The sequence below is a fragment of the Phaethon aethereus genome (assembly GCF_964289735.1).
Source record: "Phaethon aethereus genome assembly, chromosome: 3".
In the NCBI taxonomy this organism is placed as follows: Eukaryota; Metazoa; Chordata; class Aves; order Phaethontiformes; family Phaethontidae; genus Phaethon; species Phaethon aethereus.
Window position 1 is genome coordinate 110101190 of NC_138576.1, and position 24066 is coordinate 110125255.

At 54.5% G+C, this 24066-nt stretch overlaps 1 protein-coding gene across 1 annotated transcript in view; it reads right to left on the bottom strand.

Annotated features, from left to right (window-relative positions):
* The window catches only part of ITPKB (inositol-trisphosphate 3-kinase B), a gene marked incomplete at both ends in the record, with an annotated part of 70406 nt that overhangs the window by 3447 nt on the left and 42893 nt on the right, over positions 1-24066 (bottom strand). Inside the window, 5 exons of the mRNA XM_081997388.1 lie at positions 143-214; positions 1795-1896; positions 7972-8176; positions 11137-11350; positions 11990-12089. Coding sequence (XP_081853514.1) covers positions 143-214; positions 1795-1896; positions 7972-8176; positions 11137-11350; positions 11990-12089 — 693 coding nt within the window. The remainder of the gene's footprint in view (positions 1-142; positions 215-1794; positions 1897-7971; positions 8177-11136; positions 11351-11989; positions 12090-24066) is intronic.

The following is a 24066-nucleotide window of genomic DNA, read 5'->3' on the forward strand; positions in this document are numbered from 1 at the left end:
GGGTTATGAAAATACAGATACAAGAATAAATTCAAAGTTGTAGAGAATTACAACCTCTGACTTGACTCCACCTCTCTCCTTGGACAAGCTGAGACTAAAGAGTTTGCATTTCCAGGCAGATCTGTCTAAACATGAGTATTACCTCATGGCACTTGAAGAACGGGGATGTCTCCAGGGTAGCGCGGATACCCTTCAACCGGTTAAGGTAACTGTTCTGGAATTACAAAAAAAAAAACAAAAAAAAAAAACAAAAAAAACCCACCCAACACACAAAACACAAAAAAACCAAGCCGTCAGCACTGTGGTAAGCTACAGTTCCATAAAAACTGCTGCATGGGGCAGGCAGGAAAGCCACCCCTCCCAGCACCCTCTCCATGACACCATGTTTGCACGGAGAGATGTCGGGAGATGTCCCTCAGCATCCTCCCACAGACCCATCCCCTGGGAGGGTGTCCCCTCTTTTTTGGGATCCGCTTATCATTTTGGCCTCTACAGAATCCTCTGAGCTGCTGTGGCTTCCGAAACTTAGCGACAGCATTTGCTTTTGCTGAACTGGTGCTTTCTGCAGACTTCCCCTGCTGCATCCATGGTGGCCCCGAGGAGGGAACGGCTAATTCAGCAGCCGCTGCTGCGCATGCATAGCCAGGCTGCTTTTTTTCCTCTCACCTGCACTCTTTTTAATAGGTTACCTCTTCACCTCATCTGTCATTTTATCACTCAGTCAGTCAAGCATCGTGAGACGCTTCTGTAACTCCGTATCAGCACTTCTGCAAAGTTGGTACCACAGGTGGAAGGGCTTTCACACCAGTCAGCATACCCACGCGCCTGTTCGAGCGTCCCTGCAAATTGCTGGAAGGCACTAAACATTCTCAGGGGGCCCCCTTTGATAATGAAGGACTAAGCCCAGGAACATGCACAACAGCTTTCTGGGCACTGTAATACACCTAAATTTTCACATTTTGACTGCGGTTGGAGATGTGGGGGTCACTGTATTGCAATGGTTCAGCCAAGGAGCCCCATCCAGAGCCAGGGCATGATGGTGTGAGTGTGCTCCAAGCTCTTTATGGATAAAATGCAGCCAGGCAACTTCATTTACAGAGCCAGGGATAATCCCTGGGTAACTACTCTCAAAGCAAATGTGCTGACCTGAAGGAGGCAGTGCCCAGGGCTACTCCAGCTGGAGCCTTGCACTTGTAGGGTTTCTATGGTACAGCTTAAAATGGGAGCACTTTGTCAAATAGGATATTTGACACAGTTGTGTAAATTGTTTACAGCTACATCTCTTATCCTCCTGGCAACAGAGAGGAACTTGGGAAATGCTGACTGGGGCTTGCCCATGTGAAGGGGGGCCTGGTGCAGGCAGGGGGATGACCTGGCCACCCGTCCTGCAAGTCCAAGCATGGGCCGCCTGCTCTGCCAGGGTGGGAGCCCCCACTGCCCGCACCTTCGCATACTGGGGTAAACGGCGGGCTTGGAGGCTGCTGTCAGCCCCAGGGGTGAGGGGGCAAAGCACGGCTGTGCCTTCACAGTGGGTTTTGAGGCTGATCCCCGAGCATCCTCAGTGGACTCGGACCCAGCTCGAGCAGTGCTGCTGCAGCAAATGTGTCCCCTCCCCGCCCTCTGCTGCTCTCCCCTCATCCCTCCACCAGGACGGCATTTCTCTTTGCCATTTTTCATGCTCTTTTAAGAGAGATTGCTTGAGCTTCAGCCCCTCAGGCAAGGAGCTGATGAGCCAAGGGTACCCTCTGCAGGAGGAGCCATCTCCCGGCAGCCCCCGCAGCATCCCCTGCTCACCAAAACGTTGTGGTTTCCTCTGGTGAACTCCCTGAAGGCTTCCGTGACTTGTTCCTTTGTCCGTGTCTTCTTGAAGTCCCGGTTCACAGTGCCGTCCTCTTTCTTGAAAAGAAGGGAGAGTGGTGAGCGGGATGGGGAGGGAGGGACCTGGGGCAAGGATGGGTGTTTCAGCAGCCACACATGTCCCTGAGTAGGATGCAACCAGCCTTTTTGGCAGCTGAAGGACCTGTCTACAGAGAAGGGCTGAGGCAGCAGCTCTCTGCCTTGCACATCCCAAACCACGCCAGAGCTCTGTTGCATTGCCCCGTAAGGCAAACGGCAAGTCTTCACCGTCACACACTTGCCAAGGACACCAGCAGTGTGGGCAAGCTACCTCTCGTGGACCCAGCACTCGCTGCCAACAGCGGCTGGAGACCACCCTTTTCTGGCCACACCGTGCCCAAACGGCTTCCCATTGCTGCTGCGTCTGAGCACAGGGTGCTGACACCAGCCTCAGGCTCCAGCCCTGCTTGGGGAGGGGGAAGCCAAGCACAGGCACGGCAGGACACAACTGAGCGTGGATGGAGACAACATCTCAGCAGCAGGCAAAAACCCCTCCACGCGAAGTCCTCCACGAGCCACTGAAGCAATGAGATGAAGGCAAGGAGCAAGCCCCGCGGCCGTCTTGCCTCACTAGTCCTTTGATAGCCCACGGATAGCAAACCCTCAAAGGCAGCAGCCTGGCACTGAGACGCAGTGAGCAGCCTTCTGCTCTCCTCCGCCTCTTCCCCGGCGGCGGATAGTGCTCAGCCCACCGCCGCGATGGCACGGCTCGGGCCGCCGCGGGGACGGCACGCAGCCCTGACCCAGACGCTCCTGGCCGAACCTCGGGGCAGCTTTGTGGGTTCGCTCCCCATCTCCCCGGTCCTGCTGGGGCTCTGGTTTTTAGATCAGCACGTTTCATTGTCCGCCGCGGCCGCGGGTCGGGCAGGCAGAGCTCGCTTCCTGGATACAGGGGCTATTTTAAACCACACGTGCTCGTGCTCACGGCTCCGCTTGCCGAGCTCCATCCCGCCGCTCTGGGCAGTGCGTCTGCACACAATAGAGCGAAGGGACAGAGGCCAAAAAGTCATCCTGTGGGCTGGGGAAGATGAAGTAAGGATGAAGAAGCAGAGCAGAGGCTGGGGAAGGAAGAGAGCACAATGAATCACCTGCCCTGGAGATCCACATGTCCTGGCAGGATTCTCAGACTCTTCCAGGGAAGCGCCCCAGGATGGGGTCATGTGCGTCCCCCTGGACGGAGGGCTGGCCATGGGCACGGCGGCAGCGACCAGTCCAGTTTGGGGGCAGGCCAAGCGTGGGGGCTGTGGAGAGCTGGGCAAGGCGAGCCTGACACCAAAGCCGCGCCTGATGTGTGCCTGGGGGCGAATCACGCAGCGCGCTTCCAACTTCCAGCTTGCGTTTTGTGCGAGCGTTAAGAAAGGCGGTAACGAAAGCAACGTGTGAACGGCCTCAGTCTCCAAGAAAAACTTTGTTTGCACAGGGTGCAACCGATGCACCCAGCTGCCAACCACCCTGGACCCAGCCTGACCACCGTGCTGCCACGGGGTGTGAAAGCAAGGCTAGCAGCTGACAGAACATTCAGCGGCAGGGGCCAGGGACAACCTTCTCGCTGCAGACCTCCCCGCCATGGCAGCCATCCCACCGATGGACCAGGCAGAGCCAGGCTCTCCGCTTTTGGCTGTGTTTCACAAGGCAGCAGGCTGCAGGCGGGAGGCCTCGCCGAGGATGCTCTGGTGGCACGTGTGCCATGTGTAGGGGAAGGGCTCTACGCCGCTATACACCCATCACGTGAGCCTTGACGTGGCAGTTCAGAAATCGACCCATCCACCCTCTCCCCAGGGGATGATAGTTATCAGTTTGGAGAAGTGCCCACAGCACTGATTTCACATGTAAAGAGCACAACTTTCCACAAAGCATCCAAGAAAGGAGATGGACTCCCAAGTACTCCCAAAAATAAATTAAAACCACAGATGTCCTTTCAGATAAGGCAATCTAGGCTCCAGGAAAGCCAAACAGCCTATCTGTAGTGCTGCTCCCATCATTACCCGCCTCCCGCGGTTTCCTTACCCAGCCAGAGGCTGCTGCCGTGGGGCTGACAGCTGCCGGGGCGTTTACAGGTGTCCGAGCCCCGAGGGGGATGGCTTCCACACAGAGAAATGTGAGGGGGGCTGATAAGGGCTATCGCAACCTCCGCCCCACCGGCAGTTCCAGTTTGCACTGGCGTCACGGGAGCAGGGTTCGTGTCAGCCAGCTCTCCCTCCGGCACTGCGTCCGGCCTCACGAGCTGCCGGGCTTGGGAAAGTCAGGTGAGGGCTTTCTGGGCTCGTCCTGGCACCTCACAAACATCCCAGCCCCAGGGAATATGGTCCCACCATGGCCCTGCTGCAGGCAAGGGCGAGCAACTCAGACCAGAGCAGGAGCTCCGGAGTGACACTTCTTGCAATGAGCTCCAGTAACCTTCAAGTGGGTCACCAGGGATCGCCTGTATTACTTTTAGCACCGTATTTTTATTTAGGTTTTTTTTTTTTTTTTTAAGAGCTACTGTTTCTAACAGTTTCAAAGTACTCCAGAAAGTTAAATGAGTGTCACGATCTCCTTTCGCAGAGGAAAATTTCCATTTTAAAGAGGAAGACCCTCGAGACCTGAGAAAGCGACAGCTCAGCCGGGAAAGGGTCCCCATCCTCACTCCCAACCCTGAGCCGCCTGTTCACCTCACCTGCCCGCGCTCTCCCAAAGGCTACCACCACTCCTCTACCTCCCCCTGTGCCCCCTTCCAGCCCAGGGCCAAATCCATCCTGCCTGCCCTTTGCACGGCAAGGCGCTCTCCTGCGTCAGCCGCCGGCCGTGAGCGAGGGGCAGGGCAGATTCACCCCCGCTCTTCCCAGGACACCATCCGCAGCAGGAAAGAAAACATGGGGCAACTTGTCATTAAATAATATTTTCCTGAAATTTCCTCCAAGGGCTCAGTAGCAGCTCAGGGCACTGAAGGTGCTTTTCCCAATGTGGAGCCTCGACCCCAGAAATAGGGCAAATAAATAGGGATACGGCACAGCACGACCAGCTCTACAGCCCTGCTGGAAGAAAAGCCAACTGTTAATGCTTTAGCTTAGGGGAAAATAATCCAGAAGCTGAGGGATTTAAGGAGAATTACAGTAATTAGAGCCTTGATCAAATTAGTCAGTCCCTAGCAGCAGCAGCAGGATTACTCCTGGAGGCCAGCACTTCTCAACATTTTCTAATTAAAGGGCTGCCTCACCCCTTTGAAAAAAATCCACTGCTCACATCACGCAGCAGCTAAAACAGAGGTGCAACTCTCACCACTCCTTTACGGCTTTTATTTCCCTCCACGGTGTTTTTTGGCCCTTGTGGGAATACGATTTGGGTTTGGTTTTTACGTTTTTCATTTCAAACGGTTCACGTATGACCTGCTTTTGCCGTAAAGCCCCCTAAACATCCCCAGATCACAGGCTGAGAAGCACCGCTGGAAGCCAAGGGTATATCATGTTAGACTATAAATAGACAGATATTCCTGATTATAGCAAGAAAGCAGGGAGAAGAAACAGTGCATGGGAGCTTTGGTCCCAACCGGCCCACGCTTTTTTTTTATATAGCCTCAGTTTTATAATAAGCACCAGCAAAACAGCAGCAATGGGAACTAGGCAAAGGGTTGTCCCGAGCCGGAGCAGCTCACAACGTTGACGGGTGCCCACGGCAGAAAAGGTACCTTGGGGGAGCTGGGGGGATTGGAGAAGAGCTGCGGGAGCAGGCAAGTGCCCTGGCCCAAGGCAAGCACCACAGAGAGCTGCTGAGGGGGAGCATCACCAGCAGCATCCCAGGCAGGGGTACGGGACAGGCAGGGACATGGGACAGGCAGGGGTGCCTCATATGAAAAACTCTTTAAGGGGTTCAGCTGAAGGTCCTTGGGTTTCTGAGAATGGTTGAGTTAGAGATAAATGCAATGTCCTCTGCTGGCCATGAAATAGTTGAACTAAGAAGGTGCCCTCCTCCCTGCGCGCAACATGCTCCGCCAGGCTTCCCACAGCCTGGGGACTTCATCCCACTCAGGAGGACAGACGGATCCCATTCCCACCGGTGGTCTGGTACGTGGGTAATCAGCAGCAGCGTCTCCAAGTGACCCGCTCCTGCTGATTGCCTTTTAAACCTGTGGTCTAACATTTGCTTGCCTTTTGACTGGTGAGGTCATGGGAAACGCTACCAGGAAAGTCTGCAAAATCCAGTGTAAAGCCTTTTTCAGGGAATGGCTTCATTTGTTTTAAGTCTGTCATCATTTTGCCATCTCTGGTCAGGAGAGGTCCAAGAGGTTAAGGCCACAAGAGACCCAGATGGGTATTCTGTGAAAATCCTGGCCAACTCAGGGAGGAGAAAAACAATCTGTGATAAAGAGAAGGAGACTCCTCCAATCATGATACACATAAAGATTGAGCAAGCAGCTGCCCTGAGCTACCACCTGGGCCCCCACAGTGCCCCAAGCTTGAGTTACTCCACACACAACTTGATTGAGCTCCCCTCGGTTGCCAAGCCAATGCCATGCCCAGGCACGCGCTGAAACCCTTAGCTTGAGCGTGGTATTACCTTTAATTCACGTTGGCTGGCTATCAAAAGGCATATGATGTCCTTAATGTTCATGCAAGTCTTCCATCACTAGTACAACTGCTCTGTGGTTACAGATCTAACTCCGTTCCAGTACCATCCTGAACATCTCTCTCACCACAAGGTCTGCTCGGCAGGACAAAAACTCCTGGGCTGGCAGGGGGACACAAAAGCATCCCAGCAGGTATCTCCAGAAGCACTAGTGTTGGCTCTGAGCCAGCACAACCAGCATGTTACAGGTACGTGCAGGTGCCAGCAGAACGTGCTGATGCTTGTGTTCACCCCATTTCATAGGGCTAAGCTACTGAATTTTTCTGGACAGGGATGTAAATCCAGCCTTCTCACCGGCCGCAGCTAAACTCACAGCTCCAACCACAGATCAGCACACGTTCAAGCTGGGATTTGGATTAACGGTTCAGCGTCGCAGCACAGCAGTATCAAAAGCAAACAACTAATTTGAGCCTTCAAGTTGGAGCATGGCTCTTTGCATTTCGCAGTCAGAGAAATCAACTGAGCGGCTGATTTAATGAGATTAGGGCTAAAATCATCCTCTTGCTTTGATGCCCTGAGCTCAGCTGCACTCTCAGAATCATAGACTCATTTAAGGTTGGAAAAGACCTTTAAGATCATCTAGTGAAATCATCAACCCAACACCACCATGCCTGCTAAACCATGTCCCGAAATGCTATGTCCACACAGTTTGGTTTGTGGGGGTTTTTTTGTGTGTTTTTGGTTTTTTTTTTTTTTTTTTAAACATTTCCAGGGACTCCACCACCTCCCTGGGCAGCCTGTTCCAATGTTTGACCACTCTCTCAGTAAAAAAAAATTTTCCTAATATCTAGTCTAAACCTCCCCTGGCACAACTTGAGGCCATGTCCTCTCGTCCTATCACTAGTTACTTGGGAGAAGAGGCCAACACCCTCATCGCCACAACCTCCTTTCAGGTAGTTGTAGAGAGCAATAAGGTCTCCCCTCAGCCTCCTCTTCTCCAGACTAAACAATCCCAGCTCCCTCAGCTGCTCCTCATAAGACTTGTGCTCCAGACTCCTCACCAGCTTCGTTGCCCTTCTCTGGACACGCTCCAGCACCTCAATGTCCTTCTTGTAGTGAGGGGCCCAAAACTGAACACAGGATTCAAGCTGCAGCCTCACCAGTGCCGAGTACAGGGGCACGATCACTTCCCTAGTCCTGCTGGCCACACTATGTCTGATATAGGCCAGGACGCTGTTGGCCTTCTTGGCCACCTGGGCACACTGCCGGCTCATGTTCAGCCGGCTGTCAACCAGCACCCCCAGGTCCCTTTCTGCCAGGCAGCTCTCCAGCCACTCCTCCCCAAGAGCAGCTCTGCCCCAGGCCAGGTGCCTGGCGAGGGTGGTTTGCCTGCAGGGCCTGGAGACGTCCTGATGTGACACGGTCTCACCACCATCCTGCTCTGTGTGCGTCTCTGTGTGTGCGTGAGCAAGTTTGGTTACTGAAGGCTCCAGCAGCTGTTCCCCCTGCTCTGCACACCTAGAGCAGCCTCACCTTTATCCCCTCGATCCTGAAGCCCAGTGTGGCAGTTGAACTGATGGTCTCCCTCCACTGCATGTAGCGGGGCTTGGTTACTGCCCGCAGCATGTTCTCCTCCTCAGTGGGGGCATCAGGGTCCACCTCAATCATCTTCTGGTACATGTCCTTCCTCAGGCTCGGCTTCTTCCGGGCCTTTATCAGCTCCTCCTCCAAGTACGTCCTAGCAAGGAGTGAAAGAGGGACGTTAGCAGGACCATAAGGCCACCACATGAGGTGCCACATACCCACAGGCAGCCCTTGCCCCAGAAATCAAGCCTATCCAGGATAGCTGATCCCCAGAGAGTAGAGCAGCACGGGGAAATAAGGAAGGAAGCCTCGTTGCAGGTGAATTGATCCTGATTTAATTAGCACTCCATCATCAACACCTGATATCTTCTCAGCTCATCAGGGAACCACAACCACTTTGGCAATAAGGAGATCATGTCTCAGGGGTGCTCATGGTGCTGCCGCCACCACCCCTTGGTCCTGGCTGGCCTGTCCCTCAGCACACCTGAACAGTGACTCTCACAAACTAAACACGGCTTTCAAAATATGCCCAGGAAACTGCCCACATGCTCCAGGAACCAGCTGGGTTGAAGGTGGGAGAGGGTTTGCCATGCCCCATTAGCATTAGCAGCATCTGCTGCTCCCTCTGAGGTCTAGCCAAGGTGGGCGGCTGCTGCCAAAGCCGCTCCTCTGCTTTTCCTGCACTTTCCCATTCCCCTCACCCTGTGCACCACAAGGGCCAGCCCTCACCAGCTGCTAAACAGGGTGTTTTCACACAGGGCTGTCTTGCTGATGATGATTTTGCCCAGTAACGGGTCTGTTTTAAGTGGAAGCAAGAGCTTCCTGTACAGGATGGAGGAGAGGAAGGGAGGCAGCCTTGGCCAGGCGCTTACCACTACCCCCGGGACCATGGGGTGCAGCTGGGATAGGGGAAGAAGGATGGAGGATGCAGAGGAGCATGCAAAGACCTTGGTTTTATGTATCCTTCAGAGGAGAACCACCCCGTGCTAGAGCATGCTGATGGAGAACTTCTGCGCTTTGGCATGCAGAAAACCATCATCCACAAAATAATACTTCTTGCAGCTGTAATAAACCACTAGGTAACTCCTCCTGCAGCACCCAAACCTGTCCCAGCTCAGCCTGGCAAGTGCCCAGCCTCTCTCCAAGTGCCAAGCCAGGTGAGATGCCCCAGCAAAACGACACAGGAATGACCCTACCTTTCGCCTCCTTCCCCCCAAATCCAAACTGCTCTTCCCCTTCCACTTGCCATGCCCAGCTCTGCAAAGGGGCTGTGCTCTCTAACCATGATGTCATTTGTGCCCAAATCCTGGCACCGAGCGTGCGGTTCACCTCCACAACGAAGCAAAATGCATAGGGAGGATGCTAGGCAGACGATGTGGGACGATGATCCTGTGTTTCCCACAGGCTTAGCAAGGCAAGCTGGTGTTTTTTTCTCAGGGCAGGCATATGATCACTGAGCAGACATCCCCAGGGCATCAGCCCCTTTGAAAACCACTGCAGATAAAAGCAATGAAGGGCTTCAGCTGAGATCACTAAACCAATGACTTTTGGGCAGATGGAATAAAATAGCAGAATAAAGCAGCTGTGTGCTCAGAAGTGCTGCTCATGCTGCTCAGAAAGCTAGATTTCCTTTTGATGAGAACGACAGATTGTCTGTGTCTGCGGTTTGGTCCCCCTGCATCACTCCAGGCTTGAACCGCCACCAGGGCTTAACTAGGGCAAAGCTTTGTTCAGGGGCAACTGGAGGGGGCTGCCACATCCTGAAGCTAGGTTGGCAGGGGAAAACCAAGCCTGGCAGCAAGCTGCTGGCTCAGAGGACAGGTTTACTAGCACTGAGGTTTAGTTTATGTGCCAGAGCCTCTGCTGCCCAGCCGTGGGGATGCCCCACTCCCCAGCATTAGCCCACTTCACCTTCCCTCGCCAGCTCCTCCCGCAGCACCATTTTACTTAATGATGCTGCTGCCCGGTATATTTGCCCCCTTGCCTGCTCTGCCCGTCTTAGCTCCAAAAATCCAGGTGCACAAATCACCCGACCTGTGATTTGTGCATGGGACGCTTTCCTCCTCCCACAGACAGCTGCAGGAGCACCTGGGCAGCACCACTTCTGGTGGCTGTCATCCCTGGGTCAGGAGTGGGTCCTGTCTCCTTCCCACGGCAGCATGGTGCGTGCCAGCTGGGGCCCCTGCCCTCCTCTCCACCCCTCCGGTGGAAAGTATTCCTTGCCTCTTCCCTGCCGACAGCCCGACACGCCAGTTCGAGTTTCACATCGGGAGTTCAGGAGGGAAAAAAAAAAAAAAAAAAGATTCCTCCCTCCCACAGAACCCATCAGCTTTTCCAGCAGCGCAAGTGTCTCCACCGCGTCTGGGCTGCGCCTTAGCCAGAGAGGGGGGTCTCAAGCCGCCCTGCCGCCAGCCGGCAGCTGACCCAGGGCCGAGCTGTGGACAGAGGCTGCTGCAGAACAGGCAGCTCCCTGGGGTCACCAGCCCTGCTCACGCTCGCTCTGGGACACCCTTGTCAGTTGTGGCCTTGCTAGCTCAAAAACTGCTGCTGGCCAAGTGGCTGCAGCCTGGGATCTTGGCGTATCTGTAGACGGTTCTCAAGGAGGACACGGGTAATGTTGCTCATCTGTTAGGAAACGTTTCAAGAACTTTGCATGAAAGGCACTAAACCACTTAGCATGCGTTTTATCCCTCAAGTCTGCATGGGAACAAAGGGTGAGCAGAGGAAAGTCTCTTGCCCAACGAAGCTGTGCCATTCAAGTGTCTATTTTTCACCCTTCTGGCACCCTGGGCAGGATCTCCCACACCTTCTGCTCCCTGCCCCTCAGCTGCATCCTCCTGCGGCAGAGAGAGGCAGGTTACCATCCTCCTGAAAGCTGCTGTGCCATTCTGGTGTACTCGAGCCCAAACAGCGAGCCTTCCCCTCCACTGCACCAAACCACTTTCTGAGCACATGGGATGGTCAACAAGCAGAGGAGGAATGAGCCTGGTGTGTCTCTCCCGTACCCAAGCTTCTCCATAGCCACCTGTGTGTTTCAGAGGGTTTTACCCAGGAGATGCATTTGCTTTGAGTATCCCATCTTAAAACTCAAACAAAGTCTCCAAAGCCACTCACCTGACCCCCATTTTGCAGTCCATAACGCAGGGGGAGTCAAATTCAGCCAGCAGATCTTCCATCTGATTGTATCGCTCCCCGTCCTTCACAACGTCGCCGTGGTAGGCAGGAACATAGGGCTTCAGGACATCGTTCATCAGGCGGTCGAGGCAGCGCTGCTCCGATTCACAGTGCTTCTTCAGTATCCTGCCATTGGCCGCTGCCTTGAAACTACCTGAGGGTGAGAAGGGACAACGTGGCACATGCTTTGGATGGGGGATGATGCTCTGCCTTCCCAAAACAAAAAGGGCAGCCCAACACCTTGGAGGCATCTCCGTTTACACCTGCACCTGACCACCCGGCAGGCTGGGACTTAGAAGCTTGGGCTGCCAGATACACATAGAGTTGTCAGAGGTTTATGACCGGCAATGTCACACCTTAAGCAGCAGAGACCTGCCCTGCAGCACCCAACATGTTCGCTTCACAGCCTCTGCGTACTTCATGGTAGGTTCACACCTTGTGGCTTTGTCTCTGTGCTCACGCATGGGGCATCTTTGTTCTGGGCAGCGTCGCTGGCTTTGCTGTGGATCGGCAAGAGGGCTTGGGTCTCACCCAAAGGACTCAGCTGCTTGAGAGGAAAGTGTGACGCAGCGCACGGTAATGCCCGCGGGCCCTGGGAGCCAGAAAGCACACAGTACTGCACCTCCACGTCACCCTCCCTAGCGCTTAGGTAAGTCACCCTCCTGGGCTGGAGGTGTGGGAGCTGAAATCTGACATTCATGCGGCAGTCAGATGCAATTCTGGCCAGCAAAGCTCATTAACCCGCGATAATGAAGAGCCTTTCCACCACCCAGCCCCTCCCCATGCTCTGTACCTGCGTGTCCCGCTAGCTGGATCCAAGGGTACTTCTTCTTGAAAGACATCACAAATGGGGACCAGTGCACCATATTCTTGATCTTCCGCCATGATTTGCTCTAAGGGGGGGGAAAAAAAAAATCACAAAGGTGAATGCAATGTTTTAAGCTGTTACTGTCTGTAAAGTCACTTCAGGCAGCATGTGGCTGCTTTGGACATGGGAGGAGGCACTGGAGCCAGCGCAGGATGGAAGCAAACAGAGAATCTGCTCTTTTCCCACTGCCCTGTGCCAAGCCGGAGCCGCTGAGCCTCAACCCTACGTTCAAAAATCACGAGGAGCTTCACTAAAGCGGATGGCGTTACAGTGCTGTTCCAGCTGGCCGCTCCTGCTGCAGAGGGCCCAGCCACCCGCACTGCCTTGTCTCCGCTCCCCGCATCTCCCTACGGCAGCTGCGGGGACATCAACCCATCCTGGGGAACCGCGTTAGAGCGCGGCAAGGCGGAGCGGGGAAGGGAGCCCCGCTCCCCCCGGGATTTCTACCTGGCCACAAAACTCAACTCCAGCTCCCTCGGGGAACACGGGACGCTCGCACGAGCGCGCGTAGGCTTTTGTTCCCCGCCGAAAGGCAGCTGCTTTGTCCATTAAGCTGGCAACCCGCGCGGGGCTGATCCGCCTGCTTTGGCCCACCCGTAACGGCATTTTAGAGAACAATTCCCTTCTAACACATTGTGTTTCTCGCCAGGCGGATTGCACAGAACTATTTACATGACTGTAACGAGGGCTGCATCAGACGTACGACAGCCTCCTTCGAGGGCTCTTTCCTGTGAGAGTTCTTCCCTGGATTGTTCTAGGGAACACGCCGCCAGTAAAAGGCAGGGGGTCGGCCTCTTATCTCGGCCCCAGAAGGCGACGGCGCAAACGAAACGGGCAAAAAATATACAACGGCGACAATGGGAAAACGCCTTCTTGCAGGAGCTGGGACAAAGAGACGGCGTAGTCATGGCCGCTCCGAGTTACTGGGTTCAGCCGGAAGCCCACAGATAAATTATCCTCATTTGCTCCGCTCTGAAGGCATGGGAGGGAGCCTTCCAGAAAGCCCAAATAATCTCTTCCTCGTGTTTGGAGAACCGGCCCCTGTTCCAGTAACGCTTCGCAGACAGGCGGGGAAGAGCCAGCAGCCCCGACTTGCAGTTTGGATGCTTGCTGGGGGTGAACTCACGGCACAGGAATCCGTGCTGGGAACTGCTGACATGTTTAAATGGCGAGGAAGAAGCCAGACAAAGACGTTAGTGTCTAAAGCGTGGAAATTACATCGGGTTACCCCTGCGCCGTGCACCAGCCCCGCCGGGGAGCGGGGACGCATCGCGCGGAGATGCGGGGGCTGCCCGTGCGGTGGGGGAGCGGGGAGGGGGGAAGGGAAGAAGAAAGGTCCTTCCCCACCTCCCAGCCCAGGGAGGAGCGGGGTGGCCCTTCCCTGGACAACCGCCCGCGGCCGGGAGTGTCCCGGCTCGCCCTGGCACCGGTACAGCGGCGCAGGAGCTTGGCAAGCAGCTGCCCAAGCGCGGGGTGACACCGGGCATCCCCTTCCCCCAGGCTCCTCTGCGCCGCGGGTTTGCTCTGCCGCCCGGCTTGCTTGCTTTGGCAGGGGGGTCAGGCAGTTCCCTACCTGACATGAGGATGAATGTTTTTATTTCCAAACGGAGTGCCAGAACTTGTGTGCTTCAGCTGTTCTTTGTTCTCCTTTTGGCAGAGCGCGGGAGGGAAGGGGCGGGGGGGGGATGTCCCCTCCTTTTGTTTTTAAAATAGTAACATCAAGTCCTGGCTGATGTTGTGAAAAAAAAAGGGGAAAAAAAGTCTCCGAGAGAGTTTGGACACCAGATGAACATAACCTACCCCCTCTAAAACAAGGAGTCCTGCCCCCACCGCACAGCATCGTAAGTCACTCAGTCCCAGGAAACACGCCAAGGCAATGCGCCTTCCCAAGCCAAGATTTTGTTTTTCAGTGGTTGGAGCTTTATAGCTAAAACCTTGAGGCACTTCAAAGCGCGGGCAGAACGAAGGCAAGCGGCCCCCCAAGCAGGGCAAGCCATCCTGGCTCTCCCTTGCCGGGGCTTTCCCGGGAACGACGAGCTCTGCTCGGGCACTGCTCCCAGCACAGGGGAATGGCCCCCGAGTCCCCCGGGGAGAAAAAACAGCACAAAAACCTATCTGCCAAGCCGAACGAGACAGAAGGCTGGTCACTGAGCACGCCCACACGAGGAACAGGTACCACGTCCCCATCCCTTTACACCAGAGGGAAAGGTTTTCATCCGGGCACCTCCCGGTTCCAGACACGCCTTTGGCCAGGCATTTCCAACTCAAGTTTTAAGGACATGTTTTACGGAGAGGCTTGAGGCTGCTTCGTCCATCTCACGTCACCCCTGACTTGCTGGAAATAGGCTGCGAGGCAAGTGGTCGCTGCCCCGGGGGTCACCAGCAATTCTGCTTCACGCAGCACCTTACCCCCCCAGCTCCGCAGGGGCACTTCACGGCGGCACTTGCAGGAGAGAGGAGGGACCGTCCCCTCTGCAGTTCCTTCAGGAGTCATCAGAGATCTTTCTTAATGCCTGAATGAGGGAAAGTTTGTTTTATCAAAAGGAAGCTCTCCCGTGCCCTCAGCCCTCAGCCCGTCGTCGCACGTTACTGCCTGGCATGAACAGCTCATTTTGCGGAGCCGCCGGCTGGTACCAGTTTTGCTGGGGGGTGCGCGTCTCTGTACAAAATGTCCAGTCACTCAGTTGTGGAAGTGCTCGAAGGGCAGTGAGTTTTGCAAGGGGCAGCTCCCCTAGAAAAGCAGCAGCTGCACGACTTCCTTCCAAGGCGGCCGATCCGCTGCAGAGCAGAGACAGAGGCTGGACCACGCAGCAGTGACCCTGGCCAACGCCCCCGGCCATCCTGCCACCCCCTTTGCCTGAAGATAACGAAATTCTCCCCAGGTAAGGAGTTGCTCCAAAAGGTCACCCTTTGTGCTTTCCCTACAGCTTCAAGAGAGATGTTATGGGGCCGTGAACCACCGGCAGGGTCTTTCACAGCCACTGGGGATGGCCGAGAGCTTCCAGCAAGAGGTCTGTGGTTCATTCCAACACCGGCATGCGTTCAGGCATCCCAAAGCCGACAGCTTGGGATCCTGGTTGTGCCAATCCCCGTGTCAGGCTCCTGCAGCTGGCCACAGAAAATCAGAGCCACGAGGTTCACACCGCTCCAGTTTGACTCCACCGCCACGTGCAGGAAACGTTCTGCTGCTGCCCGCCCTGCCCGGCACTAGTATTGCACAAAGGGAGAATTAAAGCTATTTATAGTAAAGAAATCTTCTTTATCCCGGCCTGTCGGGAACTGTAAGGGCATTGCCTCCAGGCTCTCCTGAAACTTTCGGTTTACATTTCAAGGGCTTATTTGCACATAGGTCCAGGAGCACAGGCACAGCTGTACGTACATGGAGGAGGAGTGGCTGGAGAGCAGCCTGGCGGAAAGGGACCTGGGGGTGCTGGTTGACAGCCGGCTGAATATGAGCCGGCAGTGTGCCCAGGTGGCCAAGAAGGCCAACAGCGTCCTGGCCTGTATCAGCAATAGTGTGGCCAGCAGGAGTAGGGAAGTGATTGTGTCCCTGTACTCGGCACTGGTGAGGCCGCACCTTGAATCCTGTGTTCAGTTTTGGGCCCCTCACTACAAGAAGGATGTTGAGGTGCTGGAGCGTGTCCAGAGAAGGGCAACGAAGCTGGTGAGGGGTCTGGAGCACAAGTCTTATGAGGAGCGGCTGAGGGAACTGGGGTTGTTTAGTCTGGAGAAGAGGAGGCTGAGGGGAGACCTTATCGCTCTCTACAACTACCTGAAAGGGGGTTGTGGCGATGAGGGTGTTGGTCTCTTCTCCCAAGTAACTAGTGATAGGACAAGAGGAAATGGCCTCAAGTTGTGCCAGGGGAGGTTTAGATTGGATATTAGGAAAAATTTCTTCACTGAGAGGGTGGTCAGGCATTGGAACAGGCTGCCCAGGGAGGTGGTGGAGTCACCATCCCTGGAAGTGTTCAAAAAACGTGTGGATGTGGCGCTTCAGGACATGGTTTAGGGGACATGGTGGTTCTGGATTAATGGTTGGACTTGATGATCTTAAAGGTCCTTTCCAACCTAGTGATTCTGTGATTCTGTGATTCTGTGATTCTGTGAGTTACCTGCCGTAACGTCCCCAGACTCAGACTAAAGGATTTTTCGCCGTACTGGAAAAAATAGCTTTGCGGGCGGCGTTACCAAGTGATGCTGGTGAGGGGCAGGTACGTGCTCTTCTCGTTTGCCTGCAAGGAAGGGAGCAGGCAGGTTGTCATGCCGAAAGCTGAGCACGCCTCCAACTCTTCTGCACCATCAAAGCCTGCGCCTGCTTGTGGCACGCTGGCACCCTGCTCTCGCCAAACCCGGCTCTGCGGTCGCTTTCCCTCCCAGAAAACTCACGGAGCCGCGTTCAGCAGTCGCGCTCTGGCACACACAGCAGCAGCGTGTGTTCCCTGTATAAAGAGGGACTATGCACGAGGCGCCTGATGCAATTCGATGCTTTTTATTTAAAACCTGTTTCAGCATCAGCAAACGCCGACTGATTAGCTGTTAGGCAGCAAGTTATCTAGTGACTCGGGAAATATATTCCGTGAGGAACGGCACTGTTTTCCCTAGTTGTCTGCCACACGGAAAGGAAGCCGAGCAACTGTCAGAACCAACGCTAAACATGAACTTTCACGGGTTTCTGCAGTACTCTGCCCTCTTACAGCTTTTGCTCGCCACGGAGCGTGGTTCCCCGAGCCAGGGGTGGGATACGGGCCAGAGGAGTTAAGCCCTCTCAGCGAGCAGCCACAACCGGTCGGTGGGAGAGGAGTGCTGGGAACACAATTTTATCTGCTGCATGTTTAACTTTACTTATCTGAAGCTTAAAGCAAACTCTAGGCTTTCCCCATCTGTCAATAGAGCTTCATATGGAAAGAACAACATAGGAGAATTTAGTGCCAAGCCAGAAGGTCAAAGGATATATTGTGTTTAATTAGATTAAACAAAAAGTGACTGATGAGCTCAGTGCTCGCTGTACACTTCCCCTATAGCATACGGCGTTCCTTTAATGTCTGCTTGAGGAGACGTGCCTTTCTGGGACTGCCTGTTGCCTCCCTTTCCCAGCACAGACGCTGGCGGAATTTGACTGGTGTTACCCCCCGCGCACGGAGCCAGCGGGGTGCTCGTCCCTTTCCATGTGCTGAACCAGAGAGATAGGCAGTAACTGATTTAATTTTCTGAAATTATGGTTTCCTACTGTTTTACAGGACCAAACATTCCTGGAAATAGTGGGAGCTGGACCTGTATTTCAGTGCTTTTTATTAACTAGAGCATGCACCCTTAGAGGCAAGATTATGCAGCTGGGGCAGGGGATGGGGAAGAGTGGGAGCAGTGTTAATTTAACCATTTTTCCCACTTCTAGAAAGAATTTCAGCCCCTTTTTTCCCAGGAAGATCCCAAAATAGCCTAGGATCAGAAGAGATGGAGAAAAACTGTGGGGAGACAGCGGTGTCACCAGTGCCCACCACTTCCCCTGGCTTCGGGGGACTTGCTGCAGCCCAGGGACTTGCACGAGTGACACCCCAGCGTTTTCGCTTTGCAGAAAGCCCCGCTCCTGCGACACACCAAGATCCAAGCACTGCCGGCGCTCCTCGCAGAACTGAAACGCCCGGGCAGCCCCACTTCCACAAGGAGAAGTGGAGCCGCGGTGCCGCGGTGCCAGGGCCCCCGTGGGAAGGGGCTCTCGGCGCGGCTCGGAAGGGCGCCCAGGATGTTTCACTCCCAAGCGGGAGGGTCAGCGAGTCGCTCCTCGCATCTGGAGCCTCGCTGGTTTAAAAAACAACACGGCAAACAGCTGAGAAGAGCAGACTTTGCGCCAGAGAGCCCTTTAATAGCTAAATAAGTGGGGGGAGTGTTTGCCCACAGAGTTCACTCGGTGTCAGCCTGCTCCGCGGCCACGCACACGCAGCCAAGGAAAAAGAGGCCATTTATTTTTCCATGTTTAAAAGAATGAATGTGTTTTCTTTTGGTCTTTAAGAAGTAGTTAAGGTTTCCCTAGTGATGATTGTTTCCCTTGACAGGGAAAAACCTTGTCACTCCAGCCGCGGCGAGGAGGCCAGCTTTGTTCATTGTGCTGGGTGCGGAGGGCAGCGGGGCAGAGCTGGCAGGTACCGCCGGGATGCCTCCTCCCGGCGTGTCCTGGCACGCGGGCCACCGAAATGCAGGATCCCGGCCGACAACCCTCCCGTGACGTGCTCCGGAGAGCTGGGGTTATGCTCCGCTCAGCTTTGCCGTCTCTCAGCCCCTCAAACCTCTCCCTCCATCCAGGTAGCGATAGAAAGAGCCAAGTGACCGCTTCGGCGTGTGCCAGGCTGTGACCACAGACCCTGATACTGGCGGCAAGTGACAGCCCATATTTTACACCATCTTCGTCCTACGCAAACTCCCCTCATCCTCGCTGACACATTTGCTTCTGTACTGCACAATGGCGAAACAGCCTTGCTTTGGCCAGAGAGGCAGCTTGCAAGGGGAGGGTTTTGGATCAATGGGCATTTTTTGGTTTAGTCACACAAGGCATTTAATAAAAATTTCAGCAGCTCCCCAAAACCTGGCAGAGGCAATGCCAGTCAGGCTCCCGTGGCCGTCGTTGAGCAAAGATAAATAAAGTGAGGCCCAACAACAGACTTCGTTTGAGTTAATATAAGGAAATCTAGTTTGATGACTGAAAGGCACCTCTGGGTGCCTAGCAATTCTAGTCCAAGCCCCCGAGCTCAATTAGATAAAATATTTTGATGGCTGGGGTGTAAAACCTTCTGCTGGGGCATAAAACCTTCTGCTGGGGCATAGTAGCTTCTTCTACTTCCAAGGTCTCAATCTCATTTAGAGAGAGAAAAACTCCTAATACATGCATTATTTCTTTTACTTCAGAGGCTTTGTTTTTCAGCATAGTCTCATTTTAGCCATCAAGGACTTTGCCTCTCGCAGGACAGAAGCCACTCCCCTCTGGCTGTGCGAGGAACGCCCTTTTCTCCAGTGACCGCTCCCCGGTCCCACCAAGACCCCAGATGTGGGGCAGAGGGTCATAGAGATAAAGCCACTGCCTGCTCTGCCGTCTGCAAGAGATCAGCCTGTGTGATAGGCGAGCCGCGGTAAAAATGCCTGAAAGCCAGGAACATCTGCTTGGGTCATCGAAAAAGCGTTCCAGTGTATTGGAAAAAAACAGGAGCTTGTTGCAGGCTCCCTCTTCCCGCTTGTGATGGAGACGAGGAGAATTAGAAGCAGCAGAGGCAGAGGGGTGAGGAGCAGCCCTTTGTTTTGACCTCCCCTGTCACAACGGAAGGAAACGGAGTAGCTGTGGGAGCCAGCTGCACAGAAGTCACCCATCGTGTGAAAGGAGGTTTGCAACCTCCTCACCCGAAAAGCGCAAGCCCAGCGCAGCAGCGGCGCGGGATCCCCGTCAGCGCCACGCTCGGGGTCAATCGCTAGAGAGAGGAGAGGCAGCGCTAGACCTCTCCGTCCGACGTGGCGAAGAAAGACAGATGCCGAAAAAGCCAAAAAAGTGAGAGCGAAACTGAGCCTCAAAGCTATGGTTGTCTCCACGAGGCATTTCTTCCTGATGGAGAGCCCTTACTTCAGTAAAGCCGAAAACCTCCTAATGCAGCTCAGCCATAACCGACTTTTCCGCAAAGCTGGTTGAATTATTAATTGCCAGCATTAGACACATTCAGCCTACTTTCCTGAGCGTGAACTGATCCAGATCTCTGGGAATGTATTTCTTACTCATTAAGTACACACAAATAAGGTTTGTTAAGCAATTTTCAGCTTGGAGAAGGTAAGTGAATAACTCGGAAACAGCTAATCGCTTTTGGTGGACTGCTGCTTAAGCCGTACAGCCCTTCTTCCTCAGCAAGCAGCTAGCTTTTAAAAGCTGGCGGATTATAAAAATACTTGCTGGTAGCCAAAAGTGGGCCTGGGTGAACTGATTTGTGAGAAGGGGCCCAGCGCGCTGCAGCCCCTCTGCGCAACACAGGGTGCACAGGGCTGCAGGCAGCCAGATGAGGCGTCCAGCTGAGAAACGCAACGTGCTGTCCAAAGGTCTGACCCCGTATCGGGGAACTTGTCATCAGCTTTGATGGAAACTGTTCCGTTTCCATCTGGAGATTTGCATTTGATCCCCTTCCCAGTTCCAGAGTATCCGCCGCCGTCTTTCATGTTCAACATGTCATTTCTGCTCATCGGCTCCTTCCAGCAGCGCAGCACAAGATGGGGACCTGGGCTCCTGAGCCTGTCCTGGCTCTACCGCTTCTCACTCTCTTGCTGCTGGTGGGGAAGGACCTCCCCGGCCTTCCCAACCCTGCTGCTGTAAATCCCGAACTGTGGCTAGCTCCCACATGCCCTCTGAGGCCAGAAGACGTGCCCTTCTCGACACCGAATGACTGCATCTGTCTCCGGTCGCTTGATTTGGAGTCCAGCTCAGCAGCCTAAAGGCCAGAGGTGCTGTTTAGGATATGGAAGAGATCCAGCTGCTAGAAGTCACAACAGAGTGCCCAGGTGGGCTGGCATGCGGTAGGGCACAGCCTTCCCGCAAGAAACAACCTTCCCACAAGAGCTGTGCTCTGACACGCCACGGCGGTGAGATGGGAGCTGTAGGCTCTGCTGGGTCCTCCCGAGGGACGGCCCTGACCCCTGGGTCTTTTGGGAATGGGGGTCCCTGACACAGGTGCTCAGACCAGCAGGAGATGGTCGTGTCCCAGTTATTTCCAATCATCTGGCTTATTTAGACTGGTAGATAGAGTTACCCACAGGACAGGGGCTGCCCAACACCCTCTTCTACAGTTTGAGGGCAAGTTTTTAGGGATTTAAAACAGGACGCTACATTTACAGTCTGCTTAGGGGCATTTTGGGTCAGAGACGCCAAACGCAGAAGTAACATCAATGAGTGGAACAAAGCAGCTTCTAATACTTGGGTTTTGAGTCTGATACGTCTTTCTGTCTGCTTCAGGAGGCAACCCAGAAATCTTGGGACTGGACTTGTCTGCTCTCTGACATGGGCCATGACGTGAGCCAAGGTGGGGCTCATGCCCCTGAGCTCATGCCCCCAAAGAAGGGGGTCGTAGATGGATTTCCTCCCCCCTGAAGGCCCACAGCAGGCACACGCTACGGTGTGACACTACATCACTCATCCGTTCAGAATGACTTAGTACCAGGCAGGGCAGACACAGGCCTGACAGCACAGCCGCTGACTTCCAGGGCTGTTGCAGCCATCTGAAGTATTCACAGAATCACAGAATCACTAAGGTTGGAAAGGACCTTCAAGATCATCAAGTCCAACCATTAATCCAGCGCCACCATGTTCCCTAAACCATGTCCTGAAGCGCCACATCCACACATTTTTTGAACACTTCCAGAGATGGCGACTCCACCACCTCCCTGGGCAGCCTGTTCCAATGCTTGACCACCCTCTCAGTGAAGAAATTTTTCCTAATATCCAATCTAAACCTCCCCTGGCACAACTTGAGGCCATGTCCTCTCGTCCTATCACTAGTTACTTGGGAGAAGAGGCCAACACCCTCGTCGCCACAACCCCCTTTCAGGTAGTTGTAGAGAGCGAGAAGGTCTCCCCTCGGCCTCCTCTTCTCCAGACTGAGCAACCCCAGTTCCCTCAGCCGCTCCTCATAAGACTTGTGCTCCAGACTCCTCACCAGCTTCGTTGCCCTTCTCTGGACACGCTCCAGCACCTCAACGTCCTTCTTGTAGTGAGGGGCCCAAAACTGAACACAGGATTCAAGGTGCGGCCTCACCAGTGCCGAGTACAGGGACACAATCACTTCCCTACTCCTGCTGGCCACACTATTGCTGATACAGGCCAGGACGCTGTTGGTCGCCTTGGCCACCTGGGCACACTGACAGCTCATATTCAGCCGGCTGTCAACCAGCACCCCCAGGTCCCTTTCCGCCGGGCAGCTCTCCAGCCACTCCTCCCCAAGCCTGTAGCGTTGCAGGGGGTTGTTGTGGCCGCAGTGCAGGACCCGCCACTTGGCCTTATTAATCCTCAGGCGTGAGCACGGAGGGCATGGATGGGGACGCTGTAGATCTAACACCCGAGGAGCGTAGCGTCCGTAAGCACTGACAATGCACAGGTGAGGTTATGCAAAGCCAAGTCACGCAATGTTAGCGAAGCAATCTGCAGGAGAAGCTGGATGAGAAAGGCCTGGCTTTTAGATTCGAGCTTTCCTGTTGCAGAAACCCCCAGCAGCTCATGCTGGTCTTGGACGCAGAAAACATTTCCATTGCTGTTCCCTCGCTCTGCCCTTATGCTATCCGGCCATTACTGAACTTCACTTTGTGGAATATGTGAGTGAGATATCGCTCTTCCATGAGCAAGTGAAACGTTCAGATGCATTTTAAGTGCCTTCAGCTGGAGTGGGAAGGCAGAGATGGAAGGGAAGCAAAGAAGGGCCAGGCTATGGCTGTGGTAATTTGTTTAGAATAGAAAATTTTTTAAATTAGTCATAAGCCCTGAACAAGCCCACATTTAGTGGGTATATGAAGTGTAAAGAGCTGATTTAGAAGAGCAGTTACAAGTTTCATAAACATGACTAAACCCTACAGCTGAATGTTCAACAGGCGTGACCTTTTAATTCCCCTTTAAATCAGTTTAGCACTTTCATTTGTGTTTGGAGTCCCTCATGTTTGGATAGCACTTTGATGATTTAAAGTACTATTTAGAGTTTTATTGTCTCTCCTGCTTTGGATCTGGGACGGCAAATCCTCTGCTAAGTGGCTGGAGGACTTTCTGCTTGCACAGGAGCTGCTGGGAGCAGCAGCCTGCCTCGGCCACGGTTCTCCGGTACCCCCAGCACGCCGCCACAGGTTGAGCCCCTTTTCCTAGGCAGCTCCTAACCAGAATCAGCAACCAGGAGGAACTCCTCCAGGAGTGGAAATGCAGTTTCCAGATACTCCTTGGTTTCAGATCCTTACAGAAGGAGCATATTAGAAAGAGAAAGACGGCGGTTTTGGGAAACCTCTTTGCCCAGAGCGGGGCATTGCAAGCAGCCAGGATGCCGCAGGCGCGTGCCGGGGCAGCACGCACCTCCTGCGCTGTGCAGCATCCTCCCCGCAGCTGCAGACCTACTGCGTATGCCCCGCGCAGCACCCAAAGCATCTCCCCGGGTGACCATACACAGCGGCCAAGGGGCCTCTCTTGAGCGGGAGGTCTGGCTCTGTGTCCCACAGGCTCTGCTCTTAAAACAGCATTGGTCACGAGTGCTATTGAAAAAAAATAAGCGATCTAGACCTGAAGGCAAAGAGAGGCTTGTTACAGGCACTGTGCACCCGCAGAGCAGACCCTCCTTGTGCTGCAAGGCGATGTCTGGGTACGGGCAGCGCGGCTCAGCTTTTACAGCTCTCAGCATCCATTACTCCTGGCTCCTGGGCTCGCGGGCACACGGAGGGCTCCTCTCCAGAGGAATAAGACAGACATAAGTTTGTTAGCCATGGACTGCTTCTGAGCCCACCTCGTGGGCACCCCAGAGACTTTCTCCTCCGCCAGCTTTCCAGCTGCACTGCCCCAAAGGGGTGCGGGAAGCACCAGCCTTGCACTTTAGGAGAAGATGCTCACATGGACTCCTTCCTTGCTGGACCCATCAACCAGAGGCTGTGCCGGAGCCAGGGGCTCCCAGGAGCATGGCAAGGCTGAGCTAATTACAGGGCTTCAAACACCTTCAAACACTTCTCACCTGCTCAGCTGCTTGTTCCCGGTGCCCCACACAGCAGCTTCAGGCTGCAAATGGGGAGCGCGTCCCCGCCGACTTCAGCTAGGTTACCCCGCTGCCCGCCCGCGCAGATCCAGACCCTGCTGCGCCCACGCTCCTTCGGGCGGGGTGCTGGTCGGCGCCGCAGCCGGCAGCGGGCTCACCCAGAGCGAGAGCGCCGGCTGTGCGCGGCCGCCGCGCCGTGCAGGTACGAGGGACTTCGGGGAGCGGGACGGAGGGAGGAACTCACGTGAAGGGCACACTGCAGCTGCCCCCCCC